Source organism: Ceratotherium simum, chromosome 6, assembly GCF_057802395.1.
Source record: "Ceratotherium simum simum isolate JZ-2026a chromosome 6, ASM5780239v1, whole genome shotgun sequence".
In the NCBI taxonomy this organism is placed as follows: Eukaryota; Metazoa; Chordata; class Mammalia; order Perissodactyla; family Rhinocerotidae; genus Ceratotherium; species Ceratotherium simum.
Window position 1 is genome coordinate 14730779 of NC_141905.1, and position 21659 is coordinate 14752437.

Consider the following 21659-nt stretch of genomic DNA (forward strand, 5'->3'; position numbering starts at 1 on the left):
ATAAATCCTCACATTTTATCTCTCTGACACATGTTTATAAATCACGGAGCTACATGAATGCCTAAAATATGAAGTAGAAGAGCTATCTAGAGCTTTCCTCTTTTCCCAGCTTGTCTCAAGACAGAATTTCTCTAAATTAAGAACAAGAAATTGATCTCTACAGAGGACATATGGATAATAGTGACCTGAGGGCATGTAAAGCCTGCCCTATATTCAGATCACGACCTACATATAAAAAATCATCTATATCAGGATATACAAGGTTCTATATATTATTTACAAACCATTTCAAACATGAATGAACCTTGATAACATGAAAGCATTTCAGACCCTCACATAATAGTAGGAGCACATGAAAATGCATTATTTTTTAAAACTAGTATTGAGTTAGGAATATTCGAAAGGATTTTGTATTTTAACAATTACAACAGCATCAATGTATTTTTTTTTTAAAAAAGTAAGTATAGGTACGAGACATCATTCGGTCTACAGACAAAGCTTTATATACAACAATATCACAATCTTTTTCCATCCCTTTATTGTCCCCAACTCCACCCGTGACCCGCAACCCCAGGTCTCCACGTTAGAAACCCTGCTACAGGTGAGAGGTGCTAAAGGGCTGGAGGCAGAGTAGATGGAAATAACAATTAATCACTTTTTAGTCCAGGACTCACAAATGTTCTCTCTCGAAGAATGAAGAGTAGCATTTGATTACTCAATGGACTCCCGATTAAACACTAACGCTCAAAGGTGGTCAAAGACACACTGGGAAGCAGGTGGAGGGGGGGCAGGCAAAGAGTGGGAGAGAGAGAGATTTATTGAGATTGACTGATCGACCTTTGATGAAGTTATCCAGAATTATGCCAGCAGGAAATTTATAAAGAAGCCATTTTAATTTCCTTATATATTTAAGTTCTATAAGGCTCCTCAAAGTCTTAATCTGGGGTTGTTAAACGCACTCCGTAAACAAGCAAATATAACAAGGTGTCAAAATAGGACACCTGTCTCAAAACAAAGTGATGGCAAATACTACCATATTGCAAACCACATTGTAAAACCACTCCAACAGGGATACCAAAGGGGCGGCTGAAAATCCACTTGCTGCCCTTCACTGACCCCCAGCTCCAGCTGTCAGAAGAGATTGAAGAGCAGAGATGGTTTCTCAGAGAGAGGCGCTGGTCGGCTTGGAGTCCTGCTGCCCACCCACCCCAAGCCTGCCCTCACCTCCAGCCTAGCGAGGGGGGCTTCAGGGATATCTGAGTCCCTGGGAGCTGGGACACAACAGTCTGAGGTCTGACTACGCCTAAAGATTGAGAGGCAAGAGACTGGCTGAAGTGGACTGTGACAGCAGAGTCCAGGACTGCAACTGGGAAGAGACTGCACTGCCGACAGGCACATGGGGGCAACACTAGAGAGAGCCAGCCTGGGACTGTGTTCAGTGCTGCCCAGAGACCAGGATGAGGGTGTAATTACCACTGACCAGCTAGAGGACATGCATTTGGCTGCAGCAAGAGAACCTCAGGTCAGAGATTTCTGGTGACGGAAGCTCCCCCTAAAAAACCTCCAATGGGCCGACTGAGAAAGTCAGCTTTAAACACCTGACAAGCCCAATGATGGACACTACCATCAAAGAAGACTTTTCCTGCTCAGTTTCCTCTTCTCCCTCATTCCCACTGCACCCTGAGAGGGGCAGAAGCTCCAGGCAATGAGCAGGGGTGGAAGGAAGCTGGCAAGGTAAAGTGAGAAGCCGCTTCCCACACCTTCCCTCCAGGCCCCCTGCCTGGACAGGCCTGAGCTGTCGGAGACAAAGTGAACTTGAATTAACTTCAGCGTCCTCCTATTACACAGGATTGGCCATTTTAATGAGACTTGTGTGACTTAAAATGACTGGGGGGTGTTTCACTGTCTGAATATGAGAAAATCCTGGGACCCATCCTAATTTGACCAAAGGGACAGAGGAGAACGAACCCCACAGAGCAGGGGTAGGGGGTTACGTTTTCTGTTATACTTCAAGGTACCTGTTATAGTAGAATTTCAAACTTCCTATGACAAAAGCACAAGATTTGACCTATGTGAGTCTTCAAATAAAGAAATAGCTCAAATCTAAAATTTACTGAGACATATACATATAATGATTATCAGTTTTCTAAAACAAATCCAGCAAGATATTTTCATTTTAGAATATCTAAACGAATATATATTTCAGCATAAATACGTCTTATCATTATTACAATAGTAATATTTTAGAACAAGAAAGAACTAGTCTAGATTCTAATCCTATAGACAGGATGTCAGTGCCCACAAATAGCCTACATAAGGTGATAAAGCTACTCACTTGCAAAGCTAAACCACATGATTTTCAGCTCAATGTTATTTCTATCACTTTCTCAGAACTAAAAAGCAATCTCTACTGTAAAGATTTACAAATAAACTGAAGAATAAATTTTAAAATGAGAAATTATTATGAAAATGAGAGAAAAACCACATAGTGAAGCAAATCAAAAGTAACCAAATGCACAGAGGCACAAATGGGCATACTTACAGACAATGGTAAAAAGGGGGGTATTCGTTTCCATATTCTACTTCCAAAAGAATTAAAGTGGTTTGAGTAGTTGATTCAAGAAATACTGATCTGGATATGGCACAGAAATAGGGGAATGGAAGTGAAGGGTTACAAAGATGAGGAAAGAGACAGAGACTTGTTTTAGGATGGCTGATATTGGGGAGGGAAGGTGACACAAAAAGGTGACATACATGTTTTTAGAAAGAAATAGGCTTCCATTTCCAAGACAAGAGCCATGTGAAGCCTGGATCAGAATTTTAACTATAGGCAGAGAAGAAGATATAAAATTTGAAAAAAAAAATACTTGAACAAAGTTAGTAATAGCTTAATTATGAAGAAATAGATGATGAACTGAAATTATTCCCAGAAATATAACATTGAAATAGCAGTTCTCAAAAACCAATATATGAGTGTCATCATGGAAATGGTGAATTTAAAAAATGAAACTTTTTTTAAATTTAAAGGGCTGAAAGTGAGCCAAGAATCACAAAAATCCAGGTGTACATCCAGTTGTGTGGGAAACACTACTGAAAGGCTACTGAAAAGATAGCAAAGTTCTCGAAATACCATAGCAAGAGAAGTGCATCCCAGAATCAGGAAAAACAACGAAGGTGAAATGAAGCCATCAGGTAAGCCAATCTCAAGTGATTCATCATTTTAAGTCACAGAGCAAATAAAAACAAAAAACTACAACAAAGAAAAGCCTCACTGTTTTGCACGCTTGGGGGAAAAAGTGGATTGGGGACATCAGTGTGGTTGCGACTTGAATTTCAGAATTATGCGGTATTCAGAATTGGAAGAATCTTCTCTCTCTTTCTCTCTCTGTTTCTCTCTCTCACTCTCTCTTTCTTAACACATGAGGACACTGAGACCAACAGCAGAAACACAACTTGGCCACATCACACAATTTGTCATACTGGTGGTCTCCACACTTAGCCTCCAGAATCCTGCAACTATATCTTTCCTCACGATATTGTCATTCACCTTCATTTTTTAAGATTGAATGAATACTTACAATAGCCTTTGTCTATAGTACATGGAAAAATATAAGAGCTAGGCAGTAGGATTTTAAGATTAAACAGTCAAGATTTTGGGGTAAATGATATACAATATTAATCAAAAAAGTTTTCCCGTTGACCAGAAACATATCATAATTACAAAGCCAATTATACAGAAACTACATGGTTCTAGGGATAGAGAGTATTTCAATATACCCCATTTCAGATGAAGCAAAACCAGAAACTTATAAGGTTCTAACTAGAGGCTGGTAAAATATTTGTTCATTACAACATAGCAGTTATTTTGAATACTACTAACAGTACAAGCAACACTAGGAAGCAAAACAAAAAGATTAGAGGCAACAGCAAACATGCACTCATTTAGATCACAATTTCTTTGTAAATACATGGAAACACATACCCATTTTTCCACATCAACTTGCTGTGGAAAGAAAAAGCCAAAATAAATAACAAGCAAACAAATAAATAGCTAGCAACGTTTCAATTATTGTCATTTAAACAAATTGAAATGTGGTCCCTGCACCAACATCTATTCCCAGTTCTAAAGGATAAGAAACGGTATTCAAACTCTTAATTAACAACATTTAATCTCCTCAAACAAAGTAACAAAAAATCTCAATTAATTTAGTAATCAGAACTTCAAAAGATATTAGGCTGGAAATGCACCAGGTACATAAAATAACAATAATCCAATATATTCAAAAGCAAACATGAACATTTACCTAATTCTCAAACCTAATAGGCCTCCTGATTTAGGAACCACTATTCTCCTCGAACTATAAGAATCTGTTTAATGAAACAAGTCAATTTAGAAATACAGCCTCTAACTATAAATCTCTCATGAAATAAAAGTAAAATTTCTCTTATACCAATCTTTCTAGCATTATATAAAATTCCACAATATAACAAAAGGCATGCCTTGCCAAATAATTTTGAAATTATATCAGAATCAAATTATTTTTAAAATTGTACTTATTAAGGAATGTATGTTAGTCTCATAATCATGTGACTCTTTAAAAAATAAGTGAATATAATTTTATCCAAAGTGTAAAACAGAACAAATAAAAAAGCCATATGTCAACAAAGACTGCCTTCTACAATGCCCTAAGATTCCTAGCAAATCAATCAGAATGAAAAAATGTCAACACTGAGGGACATGCCCAGTCTCAAAGGTGAGTTTCCATATCCCACCTCCCTTCTATAGCAGATGTGACTGGTTTCCTGTGAGAACTGAGGTTGGTTCAGACTCTTCACACATTTAAGTTTTTTAAGTAATTTTTTTTCCTTAGAAAATTCATTAATCAGGTAAGAAGCTAATGCTATTTAGGTGGAAATCTTGGGCCATAGCTAAAAATCTCCATCCCCTAGTAAGCAAGCCTCAAGAAGGAAATGTGCATGAAATGAAACATACAGAGCTATTACTGTTAAAATGCTATATAGTGAGATAAAAATATCAACCTAAATGTACAGGTGGAATTGTTTTGAAGCTCTGGTGAAATTCACTAGGTTCAACAGGCTACTTATAACAGAGCATTTTGGCCACTGTATTAATTTATTTAGTCCTCAGAAAAATCTGTTCTAAGCCTACCCGCAACATTTGAATTTAAAAACACACAGTGGTTATTATAGAAAGAACACTTTACTGAATGGAGAGGCTTGGTTTTCACCATAAGTTTTTAAGATATTTAGCTGTTGTATAAAGTTCAAGTCCTCGTTTTAAACATTAACATATTTGAGTGATGAATCTGTTTCTTTAGATCCTGGGGTAAAAGGAAGCAATTTAGTCAAGTCCAGTAGAGTGTAGTTATCATTCACTTTTCTACCTCCAAAAAGACAAATTCTTATATTTATCCAAGAAAAATAATTCAAGGAAACGTGAAATGATTTCCTTCTCATATTTATCAGGAAAATAGGATACACCATCCTTTTAGTGATTTCAATTATTAGCAAAGACATATTATCCCATCACTTTTACTTCTAAACGTTAAATATTCACACACACACACACACACACCAGTGCAAAGATAAAGGATTGCGGGATTTTCCTAAAAGAAAGAGAACTTGTAATCAAGTTGTAGTTACTAGTATTAGTAATAGCAGCTCTTTAATGATCTATATTACAAAAGAGAAACAGTTTCTTAAGTAGCAAGAATTAGTAGCAATAATATAACAGATTCAATATCCAAATACCCAACGAAAGCTTAGCAGCAGCATGTCCTGGGGGTGAATTATCAACTAAACACGAAAGACAAGACAAATGGTCCACAGAATTTAAAAACTGACTAAAGTGCAATCAAGTTGTAATTATGCATAAGCAATGCAGAGTGATTTCATGACACATCTCTTATTAATGTTAAAAAGAATCATTTAATTAAATGCCTATAGTGAAGAGAATGATTTATATGGAGCTAATCAAGGAAGGGAATTATAAAGTTCACAATAACCTGACCAACTTTATAGTTTAAACAATTACCAAATCCATAAAGCATAGAAGACAAATGAATATTTATTGCAATAATTTATTATCCAAGTATGTGGTATTTTTTTAAAATATATTGATTCCATTAATTTAGAGAAAATAAATATTTTAACATCTTTAGGAAACTACATTAAATATTTTATCATATTAAGACCAAAAGAAGAGCAACCTCATTTTCCAAATAAAAACAAACTTCCCATTAAGGAAAACAAAATAGTCATTTAAACACCAAATTGATTTAGCAGAGAGGACATAAGTTAAGAATGCAATACAAAAGTAATTAATTCTAAATTATATCATATCATCATACGAAAGGTGAAACATTCACATAATATCACTATTTTTGTATTCCTATTTTAATTAATAAATTTAGGGCACATATACATGAACTATTCCAAAACCTTAAAAAAAAGTTTAGTTGTTTCTTCCAACATGTTTAACCTCATTTTACTGTTTAAGGTGAAGAATTTCATTATTATTAAATCTGTAGGTCACATACTAAGAAGTTACTATGTCCCAGGCTTTGAGCTCAACACTTTACATGTAATCTTATTGTCTGAATTTTACATATGAGGAAACAAATGACATATAAAAGTGTTAAGAATTTTTCACAACAAAAAAATGTCCGATAACCACTAAAAGATGGAGCTTGACCTCGAAATTGGGTCTCCAATTTCAAAGACCCACTCTCCTAAGCCATCTCTATGTATATCCAAGATACATCATCCTTTTTCTCTTTTGTTTCAAATTTTTAGTCCACATTTAATTTGGAATTGCTCAACAGCCTATTTCTTATGGTAAGTGCCAACTAACAGAATGTGTTAACATCAAGATAAGAGAATATAAAATGCACCTCGAGATCCTTATAACATCAAAGATGTTATTTAATTTCAGTTGTTCAAACAGCATGCCTGGTTTTTCGCATACATATATTCTAGATAATTACATCACAACAATAAAACATCCATCGTGAACATAAATTTTTTAATATCAAGGCATACACAAGAAAAGTAATTAAAATACGTAATGTATGCCTACAATCTATTACCTTGCTGTTAAATTTTTTTAAATAATAAATTAGAGAAAAATAAAAAGCAAAAACTACTCTACCCTATAAACAATTTTCCACTGCACATGTTTATTATTAAGATTAGGAGGAAAAAACTTGAAAAATTTGCACACTGTGTTCCAGGATTCAAAATATAATGAAGTCATTTAGATTTTTTTTCAGTAAAATTATGACTTGGATGGGCCATGTTTTTAATGAATAACAAATTCAGAAAAATATATAAACCATGAGTATACAGCTCGATAAAATTTTACTAAGTAAACAAATCCACGTAATCAGCACCCAGAGCTAAAAAGAGGACAGTCCCTATGACCCAGAGGCTGCCTTCATGCCCTTCCCAAAGGTAACCATTATTATGTTACCGTTAATTAGTTTTGCCTTTTTTGATTTTGGAAATATAGACTATGTTCTCTTTTTATCTAGCTTCTCTAGCTGACATTAGGTTTCTAAGATTCGTCATGTAGTAGTAATTAATTCATTTTCCCTGCTTTTATTATTCCATGGTATGAATAGATCACAATGTATTTACCCATTTAACAGTTGAACATTTAGCTTGTTTCCTGTTTGGAGTTATTACAAATAATTCTGTGTTGAACATTCTCGTACATATCTTTTGGTGAATACATGAATATATTTCCATTGGGTATAAACCAGGAGTGGAAATAGTCGTGGATTTATAAATATTTAGCTGTAGTAGATACTGCCAAAGAGGTTTCCAGAGTGGTGGTTTAAATTTATACTCTCATCAGCAAGGTATGAGTTTCACTTGCTTTCCATCTTACCAATACCGGGTATTATTAGTCTTTTTAATTTTAGCTCTTCGGGTGGGTGTGTAGTAGTACCTTATCACAGTTTTAATCTGCATTTCTCTGATACCTACTGAGATGAAGCACCTTTTCATATGCTTTTGGATATTTGAATATCCACTGCTGTGAAGTATTTCTTCAAGTCTTTTACTCATTTTTTTTTTCTATTAGGTTGTCAATCTTTTTTCTTCCTGCTTTGTCAGAATTGTTTATATTTTTCCAAGTATTCCACTCCCTAGTCTGTGTCTTATCTTTTCAGTCTCTTAATGGTAACCCTGATGACAGACATTCTTAATTGTAGTACAATTTATCAATCATTTCCTTCATGGCTGGTGTTTTTTGTCAAGAAAAGGTTCTCCTACATTATTTTCTAGAAAATTTGTATTTTACCTTTCACCTGAGAGCCACAACCTGTTTGGTATTGATTTTTTGGTGTATGGTAGTAGGGAGGGAAACAAGATTCATTTTTCCCCTCATATAGCCATCCAATTGACCTGGCACCATTTATAATGAGAAAATCCTTTCCCCGCCGCACTGCACTGCTACCTGCGTCATAAATCAAGTTACCAACGTGTGGATCTATTTATGAACTCTATTCTATCTGGCCTATTGTTCCATCTGTGTGCTAATAACAATACAATCTTAATCACTGTAACATCAAAATAAGTTTTGATATCTGGTAGCCAGAAGCCCCAACTTTATTTCTTCAATATTGTATTTACTAATACTGACCCTCTTCATTTCCCATAATGTTCAGAATTGCCTTTTAAATTTTCAGGCACACAAAAAACAGCACCTGCTGGGATTTTGATTGAGATTGCATTGATCTACAGATCACTGGAAAGAACTGCCATCTTTATAACATCCAGTCTTCAAATATGTGAACATTGTATATTTCTCCATTTTTCTTTTTAGGTCATCTTTAATTTCTTTCAAAATGTTTTTCAATTTTCTATGTAAAGGCTTGTCATCTTTCATTAGAATTATTGCTATGTATGTGATGTTTTATTATACTAATATAAGTGGACTCATTTAGAAATTTTTATTTTGTAATTGCTGTTTGCCAGTATATAAAATGTAACTAAAAATTTATATTAAGCAGCAACTTTGCTAAATTCACTTTTTAATTCTAATAGTGCCCACTTTCACCACTTTTATTGAACATTGCACTGAAAGAAATCAAAAGTTCACTGGTTTTCCATTTTGTAGATAGTTTCAATCAAATTAAAGAAGTTTCCTTACATTACAAATTTACTAGTTTTATAATGAATGTTTTATTTTTAAAAATATTTTTAAATATCTATTAAAATATATAATTTTTTTCCTTTTTTTCTCTTAATATGATGAAAGACATTAACTGGCTTTGTGAATACATTAACTGGTTTTGAATCCCAACTTGGTTGTAATATGTTATCGTTTATATATATCCATGGATTTGATTTGCTAATATTTTGTGGAGGATTTCTGCATCTATGTCCATGATGGATATCAGTCCATAACTTTTTTTTTTCTTGCAACGTCTTTGTCATGGTTTAGGATCAGGGTTACACCGGCCTCATAAAATTAGCTAAGAAGCGTTCTGAAAGAGTTTAAGATTAGTATTATTGTTTCCTTAAATGTTTGATAGAATTGATCAATGAGGCCACCTGGACCCAGAATTCTTTGTGATACTGCTTATACCTACCAATTCAATGTCTTTAAAAGCATATATGACAGTTCACGTTTCCCACTTGTTGTGTGAGGGTTGGTAAATTATATTTTTATAAAACTGTATTTTTCTAGGAAATTTCAAATTCATTGGAAGAAAGTTATTCACAATAGTCTCCAATTATCTTTTCATTGTCTGGAGGTTCCACAGTGCTTTCCCCTTTTTTATTTCTAATATTGTTAATTTAATATATTCTCTTTTTTGTCTTGTTCAGTCTTGCTAAGGGTTCATCAATTTTATTCATCTTTTCAAGGAACTAACTATTGGCTGTGATGATTTATGTTTCTTTCTATTTCATTAATTTCTGCTTTTTATTATTTCTTCTTCCTGTATTTTTGAGGTTTAACATGTTCTTTTTGTTGTCTTACTGAGAGATACTTAGCCAATTATTCGGTCCTTCTTACGTATTTAGGGCTAAAAATTTCCCTCTAAGCAGTTTTAACTGTATCCACAACTTTAGGTATGTCTCTCTTTTTCCATTATTATCTATTTTAAAATATTTTATAATTTTCCATTGCGATTAACTCTTTCTGTCTTTCACAGACTTATCCATTTTCTATTTATCTTTTTGTTACTGATTCTAGCTTAATTCCATTACTGTCAAAGAACATACTCTTAAATGATTACAAACTTTTGAAATTTGGTTATATTTTCTCCACAACCAATTTTGGTAAGTGCCCCATCTGCACTTGAAACAAATGTATACTTTGTCACCATTGGGTACAATATTCCATATACGTCAATATGCATGTTTATTAAACATGCTGTTTAGATTTTCTATATCATCACTGATTTATTTGCCTGTTTATTCTAATAGTTACTGAGAACGGTGTCGTCTTATATGCTGACTGTTGATTGGTTAATTTCTCCTTATAATTTTAACCCCACGAGGCACTAATATGATTGTTTTGTTTAGTCAGTATTAATTTACATTTGGCAACATATTTATCCTTGGTCTTCTTTTCTTCCTGCATTAACTTTTTTCCAAGTAGTATCATTCCTCTTCTGCCTAAAGAACTCTTCTTCCTATCTCCAAATTATCTCAATTTTTCTTTGTCTGGCAATGCTTTTATTTTCTCTTCACTTTTGAAAGAAATTTTAGCTGGCAGAGAATTCTAAGTTAGTGATTATTTGTTTTTCCCACATTACAGCTATCAAGCCTTTGTCTTCTGGCTTACATTTTTCTGTTGTGTAGTCAGTTAATAATCTTATTGTTGCCTTTTTCGTCCCCTTACTCTAGCTGCTTTTAGGATTTTTTTTCTTTTTCTGGTATTCAGCAGTTTTACTATGATACACCAAAGTATGGTTTTCTATGTATTAATCTTACTGAGGATTTGTAGTGCTTCTTGAAATGTGAATTAATATGTATTCCACTAATTTTGAAAAATTATGCACTATTAAATCTTCAAATATTGTCTCTGTCCCAGTCTGGGAATCCAGTCACTTCCATGTTAGACTTTATCATCACATCTAATATGTCTCTTATAATTTTTTTTATCTATTTCCCATGTTCTTTTCTTTCTGTGTGTCAGTCTGTACATTTTTGACTGGCCTATTTTCCAGTTCATGAATTCATTCTCTCTTCAACTATGTCCCAGCTGCTGTTAAGTTCATCTGTTGAGTTCTTATTTTACTTATTGTGTTTTTCAGTATTAGAATTTCCATTTGATTTTTCTTTGTGGATTCCACAATTATTTTAAGATCTATGACTGATAATCCCAATATCTGGATCACCTATAGATCTGTTTCTATTATCAAGCCTTTTTCTCTTAGTCCTAATTCTTTGTATGCCTAATAATATTTTTTATTGTGTGTCAGATATTGTGTGTTAAATTTAAATATAAGCTGGATGATGCTTTTTCCTCCAGAGAGGATTACCTAAGGCTAGCAGCTAGATGATGAGCAGGTCACTTCAATCCGATCTGGAGTTGAGTAGACTGATGGCGGGGTTTCAGTCTTACTGAGATTCAGACTACTTCTGGTCCACCCCCACTCATAGTATAAAATTTCCAGGGGTCCCACCTGAGGGCCTGGAGTGATTACCAGGGTCCCTACTCCTCAACAACTTCTGAAATACAATTTTTCGCCTTCTCAGCATAAGAATTAAACCCCATAAGACATGATCAGTATTGATTTGCACAATCAGTATTTAGTCACGTATTAACGCAATGTCAAACTTTTCAGCTGCTTTCTGCTAATCTTCTTAGCTGATTTCCAACAGTGACGAAGAATAAAATGCCTTGAGGAGGAAAACTTTTGCAGAAAATAAGCCTTATTTCTCTCTGTCTCCTTTTCCTTCAAGATCTTGTATCCTCAAGTCCTGACTATCTTGGCAGGCTCAACTATAATTTTTTACAACTCCAGGACCATGAGATTATATAAGGGACCCTTTACAGGCTTCCCTTTCTCACTCTCTGCCCAGTTTACAGCTCAGTAAATGCCCAAAGGGAAAGGTGGTATATGGAATGTTAGGCCCACCTCAAGGCACTTCTCTTGTCTCTGAGATTCTGGTCTTCTCATGTCCTGGCTACCTCAGGAGTTTCCAATGCCTTCAAATAGATTTCTTTTGTAATTTAATCCTTTTTATTTAAATCCCTATAATTTAATCCTTTTAAAACTTTCCTAGTTTGTTGTTGTTGCTGCTGTTGTTTTTCCTCAGCAAAAGGATTGGTCTGCTGCAAGTTGGAAGTGGAATTATTGAAAATTTTCTCTATTTTTTCCAAACAAAGTCTGACCTAAACAATAAGAGATTCAAAATAAATTAAAACTACTTTGTTTTTGGCATAGATTTTTCCTTCCCCTTCCTTCCCCTCAAAATATATGATATTTTGACTCCTTAGTACCTAGTTATTTGTTAAATAAGTGGCCAAACTGCCATTTAACAAGGAATTAAGAGAAATCCACATTATACACTTTTATTAAAACACTGGCATTTAGATGGGTCAATTACATTTTAACAAGCAATGAGTTTATCCCTTGACAGTGCAAAGAGAAAGAAACTAATATTTATTGAGACTCTACTATCATAGATGTTGTGCTAGGTATTTTTATATTTGCTTTCTCTCCTATAACTATTAGTTTCATTAGTTAGCAAGGATTTTTTTCTTTTTTCTTATTTCTATTTTCTTTTTCTTTTTTATAAATATTTATGAATAACAGAATTAAAGATTCACTGGACCTCAACTGAGGTATCTACCAAAATCTCCCAAGGAGCAAACCAAGTAATTTTAAAATAGAAAATACAAAGTATTAAATTAGGGCAAATAGATGTGGGGTTAATGTTGGGGAAATTATAAATAAGGAAAAAAGCATCTCTCCGCACTGCAATATTGAATGTGATTTGTATTTTAAATACATGAGACCACAAGTCCTTCCTGCCATCAGTTTGAGAAAAAAACTCACCATAAATTTAATTACGCAAAAGAAGTCACAAAAGTAAGTCCAGTAACTCACTGAATTATACTTCAGCCCATTTTCCTGGCTTTATTCTGATTTATGTATTAATCAGGCAAAACGCTCACATTTTTTGGATTTGTCAAATAATGAAATAGACTTATACAGTACAGTAAACTGGACAATCTCCCACACTAACACATTCGAGTTAATTCAAAGAAAAGGTTTAGAATTTTCATTCGGAAGTTAAAAATTTTTCTTTTAAAATTTAAACTAGGTAAGAGAGGACTAAGATCTATTGCTTCCTAAATTATTCCTATTTTAGAATAGAAATGGTTCCTGTAATATTATTTAAATTGCTTTCTGAAGTTGTCCAAATCCTCAGAAATATATACACACTTTCTTACTCAGAATTACCAACACCTCCTTTCTCTAAGCACAGAACATGTTAAAGAGGCTCTTGTATAGACTTTAATATTAACAAAACTCAAATAGATGGATACTAAGCAAGTAAGCTGTCTTCCATGTCGGCTCTTATCAGAGTTACTACATTCAATTAAATACCACAAGCAAATTCACTTGGGAAAATAAATAGTCAAGAAAATTATAAACAATTTCTGAGGGGAAAAACAATGAGGGAGAACTAGACCAATTAAATATTAAGACATTTCTAAAACTCAGTGATTAAATTAGTGTTGTTTGGGCACAATAATAAACAAACATGAATATTTAGCTTAGAGTAACACATTGGGAATGTAAGAATATAATGTATGACTAAAAAGGCATCATAATAAATAAGGAAGGGAATCATCAGTCATGAATAATGATGAAACTATTGGGAAAAGTATCAACTTAAATACTAATCTTAAATAAACTGTAGATGGATCTACTATGAATAATAATAAACTCCATATAAGAATAAACCCTTAAATAAATTCCAGATCTATTTACTGTAAAAAAAATGATGCGTGCAAAGAGGGATACAGTGATTTTAACAAAACAATTCAAAGAAATCCCAATCAAAATCTCAGCAAGTTATTTTGGGAATACTGACAAACTGATTCCAAAGGTTACATGGGAAGGCAAAAGACCCAGAATAGCCAACACAACATTGAAAGAGAAGAATAAAGTTGGAGGACTGACACTACCCAAAATCAAGACTTACTATACAGCTACAGTAATCAAGACAGTGTAGTATTGGTGAAAGAACAGACCAACAGAACAATGGAACAGAATAAAGCACCCAGAAACAGACCCACACAAACATGGTCAATCAACCTTTCACACAGGTATAAAGGTAATTCAGTGGAAAAAGGATAGTCTTTTCACCAAATGGTGCTGGAACAACTGGACAACTGCATGCAAAAAAATGAATCTAGACATAGATCTTAAACCCTTCACAAAAGTTAATTCAAAATGGATCACAGACTTAAATGTCACACACAAAACTATAAAATTCCTAGAGGATAACACAGGAGAAAATCTGTGTAACCTTGAGTTTGACAATGACTTTCTAGATACAACACCAAAAGCACCATCCATGAAAGAAAAATTGATAAGTTGGGCTTCATTAAAATTAAACCTTTTGCTCCGTGAAACATACTGTTAGCCAAATGATAAGACAAACCACAACTGGGAGGAAATCTTTACAAAACACATATATGATAAAGGACTGGTATCTAGAACATAATAAAGAACTCTTAAAATTCAACAATACGAAAATAAACAACCCAATTAAAAACTTGGCAACAGATCTCAATAAACACTTCACCAAAGAAGATATCACAGGGCAAATAAGCATCTTATTATGGCAAAAAAGATGTTCAACATCACATGTCATCAGGGAATTGCAAATTAAAATAACAATGAGATACCACTACACACCTATTCGAATGGCTAAAATCCAAAAACTGACAACACCAAATGCTACCAGGATGTGGAGCAACAGGAACTCTCATCCATTGTTAGCTGGAAGGCAACACGGTATAGCCACTTTGGAAGACAGTTGGTCAGTCTCTTACAAAAATAAACATACTCTTAACATATGATCCAGCAATCACATTCCCTGGTATTTGCCCAAGAGTTGAAAGCTTATGTCTACCTGAAAACCTGCACATCAATTTATAGCAGCTTTATTCATAATTGCCCAAACCTGGAAGCAACCAAGATGTTCTTCAATAGGTGAACGGATAAACAAACTACTGTATATCCATACAATGGAATATTACTTAATGATAAAAAGAAATGAGCTATCAAGCTAGGGAAAGACATAGAGGAACCTTAAATGCACATTGCTACGTGAAAGAAGCCAGTATGAAATGGCTACATACTATAAGATTCCAACTATATAACATTCTGAAAAAGGAAAAATGATGGAGACAGTAAAAACATCAGTGGTTTCCAGTGGTTGGGTGGGAGGGAGGCATGAATATGTGAAGCACAGGGCACTTTTAGGGCAGTGAAACTATTCTATATGACCCAGTAATGGTGGATACATGACATCATACATTTGTCAAAACTTAGAATGTACAGCACAAAGAGTGAACCCTAATGTAAACTATGGACTTTGAGTGATGATGTGCCAGCACTGGCTCATCAAATATAACAAATCTACCACACTAATGCAAAATATTAATAGTAGGGGAAGTGCTGTGGGGGAAAGGGGGGAGAAGTTGTGGAAACTTTCCAAACAATTTTCTGTAAACATAAAACTGCTCTAAAAAAATAAGTGAAATAAAAATGTTTTCAGACGTTAAAAAAAATGTTTTAATGTAAAAAAAATGTATACAATACACATGAAATAATTATTACATAATATGAGAGAAATACAGGAAAACTTAAAAACCCAGTGATATGGGACTCCATGAGCAGAAATATTACTACTGGCTGGGAGGATTATGAAAATATTCAAGAAAGACACCTCCTTGGACACATGCATAGAAGGATGGGATAAATTTTTGAAAGGCACAGAAGTCTAAGCGGAGGAATTAGTGTGGTAAGAATATGAGAATACGTATCTGAGGAAAATAGAGCATATTCAGGGAATGAGTCTAGTTTGGATAGCGAATGGACAGTAGAAAGAACTAACTAAAGCCCTCATAAAAACTGAGGTCACACGGTAACAATTAAATTAGGAATAGTCTGCTCAGGGAACAGTTGTGCAGCAGTTATAGGCAAGTTAAAGGCCTAGAAAGAAGACATAATCAAAGATGAAACACCACAAGAGTGATCTAATTATTGGTTGAATCCAGCCAGGTGCACAGATTTCTTCCTAAGCAATGCTGGAACTGCTTTGGCTCAGACGAACCAAAAACTTCTTATGGGGCAACTACTTATAAATCTACTAAATTTAAATCCATTCTGAAAGTATAGAGACTATTTCCCATGAATAAATAATAATTCATTTCCCTACTCATAATTGTTATACACATTAATACTTCTTCCATTCTGTAAACCATTAGAAACAAAACAAAACAAAATCTCCAGGCCATGGGTGTGTCAAGACAATCTCAGTTTTTATCTTTGACCCTGGAATCTTGTTTTTAATTCCTTCGCCCCAAGAAAACATTTATTGAGTGTTTATATTTATAATGCACACATTCCACTTATGCCCGGTCCTGGAAGAAACCTGCCTAGTTCCTCAGGCTCTCTCTCACCATTTACCCTACACAGAGCCTGGAACATAGTCACTCATGATATATCTGGAGAGCAAACAAATGCAATGAACACCAGCTTATACAGTATTAAATTTTGCTGGTTTACTATTGCTTCTTCTGTTGTCTCTGCTGTTATTTACCTATCATTTATCTCTCTCTTTGTGCTGTCTAATCTTATTGGGATACTTCTCTCTCATGTCAGATAAAGCAATGCTTTCAATATGTTCTTCTAGTCTCATACCAGGCTCGCTTTCTCCAGAACTATGGAAATCAGTGCACTGCAATATGAAGCCCATTCTGTGGGCCTTGGTGTGCTGCTCTTTGCACTCTGTCAACAGCCTAAGCACAGTTCTAAGGTTTCCTGTTCCAGTCAAGACTGTATCACAGCTCCATGTGGTCTTAGAACTAATGGCCTCACCATTATCTCAGAAGCCACATGAACACAATCTGGCTGACATGTAGCATGTGGCAGTACTGGCCACATGCTAACTGTCAGAATGTTCCATCTGGTCTCTCAAATCCTCAAAATTATGTAGATCCCACTCTTTTTGTCTTTCTCTGATAGCTCTGAGATCAGCTACAAAAAAGTATAGCTTTTGAGAGTGTGTGGCTATAAGTCAAAGGAGTTGCTTGGACTTCTCTTAAGTCTTCAAATCTGAAGCTATATGAAAGATTTTGTATGTGTGCATATTATCTGTATTTTTTTTCAGTGGAAAGGTTCTATAAATTTTACATGATTCACAAAGGTACCATGACTGGGGATGGCCATATAACTTCTCACCCAAACTGGAACACTTTGGACAGTAAAAGGGGGAACTAATAGGAATTAAGCTGTGACAACAGGTATTAACCTGGACTGTGCCAGGCAAACAAGGATGTATGGTTCCCTAACCCCAAAGGGTTACTTTCTCATTTTCCCTTCTGAAAATATTCCTTTTCTCCCACGATGGAGAGGCAAGGTGAAAAACAGCTATACTTCACAAGCAAAAGTTCTACCTTATGTTCAAAACTGTTACTATAGTAACAGAAACAGAATTTTTGGCACTTTTCAGTCCCTCAATTTTTGGTTTATAAATTCTGTCTTGCACTCCCTTAAGTCAGCAAATATTTACTGAATATCCAGTTCATAACATGCATAGTCCTAGGTGTTAGTGGTCCAGCAAGTGAACACAACAGACCAAAAGCTCTGCCCTCCTGGGGTTTACACTCTAATGGGGATAGCAGTCTATTAAAAAAATAAAAATAAAAACAGAAATACATAGTATGTAAGTGCTTTGGAGAAAATTCAAGCAACGTAAGAAGGAGTGCTAGTTGGGGGTGGGGGAGTAATGGCAGTGCCATTTGATAAAGAATGGTGAAAAAAGGAAGTATTCTATCAAATTAGACCAGAACGTTTTAAGAAAATAAAGTTAGAACTTTAAGAGAATAAAAATTAGAGGATGGTTGGCTCAATAGGTTATAATATCTTTAAATCACTGGAAAATTCAGGAATCGTTTATTATGTAAATTTACCATCTGATTCATTTACTACCAAATATTTACACATGAAAAATAATCTTTTTACTTGGAACACAAAAAAATATGAGGAAGATGTCCAAATTGAATGACATTAATCAAATAAAATAATCTATACATTCAAAATTCATAATCTAAAACAGTGCATAACTGTGCCACTGTGATCAAATTACATGTTGATTAAATTGGCCTCCTTATTGAGTTTGATGCTGGAGTCTCTGGAAACCATGTCATTCAAATACAAAGAAATATGCAGTGTCCTTAGCTTCAGAGTAGAAAGTAGTCTTCCCAGAGACAGAAAGACAGTAAAACAGAAAATGTCCACAAATAGAAGATGCATATTTCAACCACAGACAAAGGTCCACATTCACACAAGTAGTGGATAAACAAACAGTTGTTGCTCAGTGAACATTTTTAGCCATAAGCCCTTTAGGAGATTATAATCACATTCACCTTTTAAATCACTGCACCAATTTCACAGATGCATAGTTACGTACAGAGGCTTTAGACAAGATGCTGGCTGATGACCACATCAAGTTAGTAAACGCGTTAACTTACTAGCATTATAGCTCCATTCGCAAAGCTGTATTTATGCTTTACCAGGGATGTTGCTCAACAGCAAGGTAAATGGAACCCAGCCTCTTGAAATAAAATGTTAAGTCATGGTAGATATTTGGGAATTGCAGTTTCAATATAAATCGCTAGTAACATCATACTGTCTACAATATAAACAGATTAATGCATTAAGCTTGTCTCAGTTTTTACCCGTTGAGGACCTCAGCCATTTATGATGTGATGTATGCCTTTGTACACGGAGAGTTGGGTAAGGAATTAGGAGCTCCCTCCTCTGCCCTCTCATTGAACTACTTACTACCAAAGCATGTTTCACCCACATGACAAGGATTTATTTACCTTTTCTCTTCACTATTAGATTGCTAAATTTTTCAAGAGCAAGGATGCATTCTTATTTATGTCTGGATCTCCAGCCCAGAATTCCCAATAGCAACTCAATATACTTTTGTTGAATGATTGCTGCATGAATTAGTTGGGTGGAGAAGGGACATGGGTTTTTCATTTCTCAGCGATGGGGACAACTGAGCATAGACTTTGATTTCCTTTCCTAGATAAGGATTAAACTTGCTAGACCTACCTTGGCTCAAGAACCTGGAGGATCCTAAACATAAATAAATATTTCCAATTAAGACATAAAGATGCTAACTCTGTGCCTGCTACGTATTATAGCAAACAATGTTAGAAATTATCCAACATTCATTTACACATATAACCATCTTCCTTCTTCCAAAAAAGAGAACCTAATTTTGTAGAGGTATCCTTTCCTCTCTCCCTCCCCACACTCTAAGCCAGCTGTGTTGGCCACATTTTCCCTTGCTAGTAAATCACTGAGGCGTGAGTATGCGACAATGGGCATAAGGGGAAGTCTACGAGGAGGCTTCTGGGAAAAGTTCCTTACTCTCATAAAGAAAAATAAAGAAAGTCAGCTCCTTTTTGTGCTTATGGATGATGTTGAATTTGGATATCATTTCCTGAAATTGTTGTACCGTAATCCTAAGGGAAACTAGCCTAAGAACCAAGCAAACAGAGAGGAGAAGAGAGTAAAGAGAATTATAGAAAATCTGAGCCAGAGCACTGATAGATTAAACCTGGATTCTCTTACTTTGGACTTTTGCGTCCTTTTTTTTTTTAAACCAAATACGATTAAGTTGTAAAAGATGATACAACATCCATAATATGATCCTGTTTATGTACATGATGTTCTAGATGGTTATAAACTAATCTTTTAGCTGTGGTTATCTTCAGTGGATATTACTGTTATGAGAATAAAAGATTGAAATGCTTCTGGAATTTAAATTTAAACTGAAATTTAAGTATATTTTTATATCGCATGCATGGTAGGCATTAATTACTTTTTTTCCAGTTTTATTGAGATATAATTGACATACCACACTGGAGAAGTTTAAGTTGTACAGTATAATGGTTTGACTTACATCTGTTGTGGAATGATTACCACAATAAGTTTAGTTAACATCCATCATTTCATACAGATACAATAAAAAGAGAAAGCAAAAACAAGACAAAAAATTTTTTTCCTGTGATGAGAACTCTTAGGATTACTCTCTTAACTTTCATATATATCATAGAGCAGTGTAAACTATAGTCACCATACTGTATGTTACATCCCTAGTACTTATTTATCTTATAAATGGAAGTTTGTACCTTTTGACCAACTTCCTTCAAGTCTCCATTCCCCAACCTCTGGTAACCACAAATCTGATCTCTTTTTCTATTAGTTTGGGTTTTTTTGTTTTGTTTTTGATTCTACATATAAGTGAGATCATACAGTATTTGTCTTTCTCTGTCTGATTTTTAACTTAGCATAATGCCCTCAAGGTCCATCCATGGCAGGATTTCCTCATTTTTTATGGCTAAATAATATTCTGTTGTACATATTTATACTACAACTTCTTTATCCATTCACCTGTTGATGGACACTTAGGTTGTTTCCATATCTTGGCTATTACTGTAAATGATGCTGCTATGAACATGGGGGTGCAGATATCTTTTCGAATTAGTGTTTTTGTTCCCTTTGGATATATTCTCAGAAGTGGGATTACTGGATCATATGTTATTTCTATTTTTAATTCTTTGAGAATCCTCCATACTGTTTTCCATAGTGGCTGCACCAGTTTACATTTCTACCAACAGTGCACACAAGTTCCCTTTTCTCCACATCCTGGTTAGCATTTGTTATCTCTTCTCTTTTTGATAATATCCATCTAACAGATGCGAGGTGATATCTCATTGTGATTTTGATTTCCATTTCTCTAACGACTAGTGATGTTGAACATCTTTTCATGTACCTGTTGGTCTTTGGTATATCTTCTTTGGAAAAATGTCTATTCAGGTCTTTTGCCCACTTTTTCATTGGATTATTTGTTTTTTTTGCTATTGAGTTGCATGAGTTCTTTATATATTTTGGATATTAACCCCTTATCAGATATATGGTTTGCAAATATTTTTTCCCATTCCATAGGTTGCGTTTTCACTTTGTTGATGGTTTCTTTTGCTGTGCAGAAGTTTTTCAGTTTAATGTAGTCCACTTGTTTTTTTTTTATTTTCTTGCTTGTGCTTTAGGTGTCACTAATTACTTTTAACAATATCATTAATCAAGCAAATAAATAAACTAATTAAGATAGATAGATAGATAGATAGACAGACAGATATAATTTATTGATTCCCTACCATATTCCAGGCAGGCATCTTGCTGAAGCAAAAATAAAAACGGTGAGTGTGGTATTATTTTTCTTTATTAAAAAGTAGCCCTGTTCACTCTTTGGCTCTGGTCTCCTCAGAGACAGATATCTACTGCCCTGACAGTATTTATTTAAGAGTGTAATCACAGTTTTACTTCGTAATTTTTGATTCTCTATTT

General features: G+C 34.5%; 1 protein-coding gene across 1 annotated transcript in view; it reads right to left on the bottom strand.

Annotated features, from left to right (window-relative positions):
• RYR2 (ryanodine receptor 2) overlaps positions 1-21659 on the bottom strand; it is a 694605-nt gene that overhangs the window by 432011 nt on the left and 240935 nt on the right. Inside the window, exon 4 of the mRNA XM_087431907.1 lies at positions 3983-4003. Within this exon, the coding sequence (XP_087288033.1) occupies positions 3983-4003 (21 nt within the window). The remainder of the gene's footprint in view (positions 1-3982; positions 4004-21659) is intronic.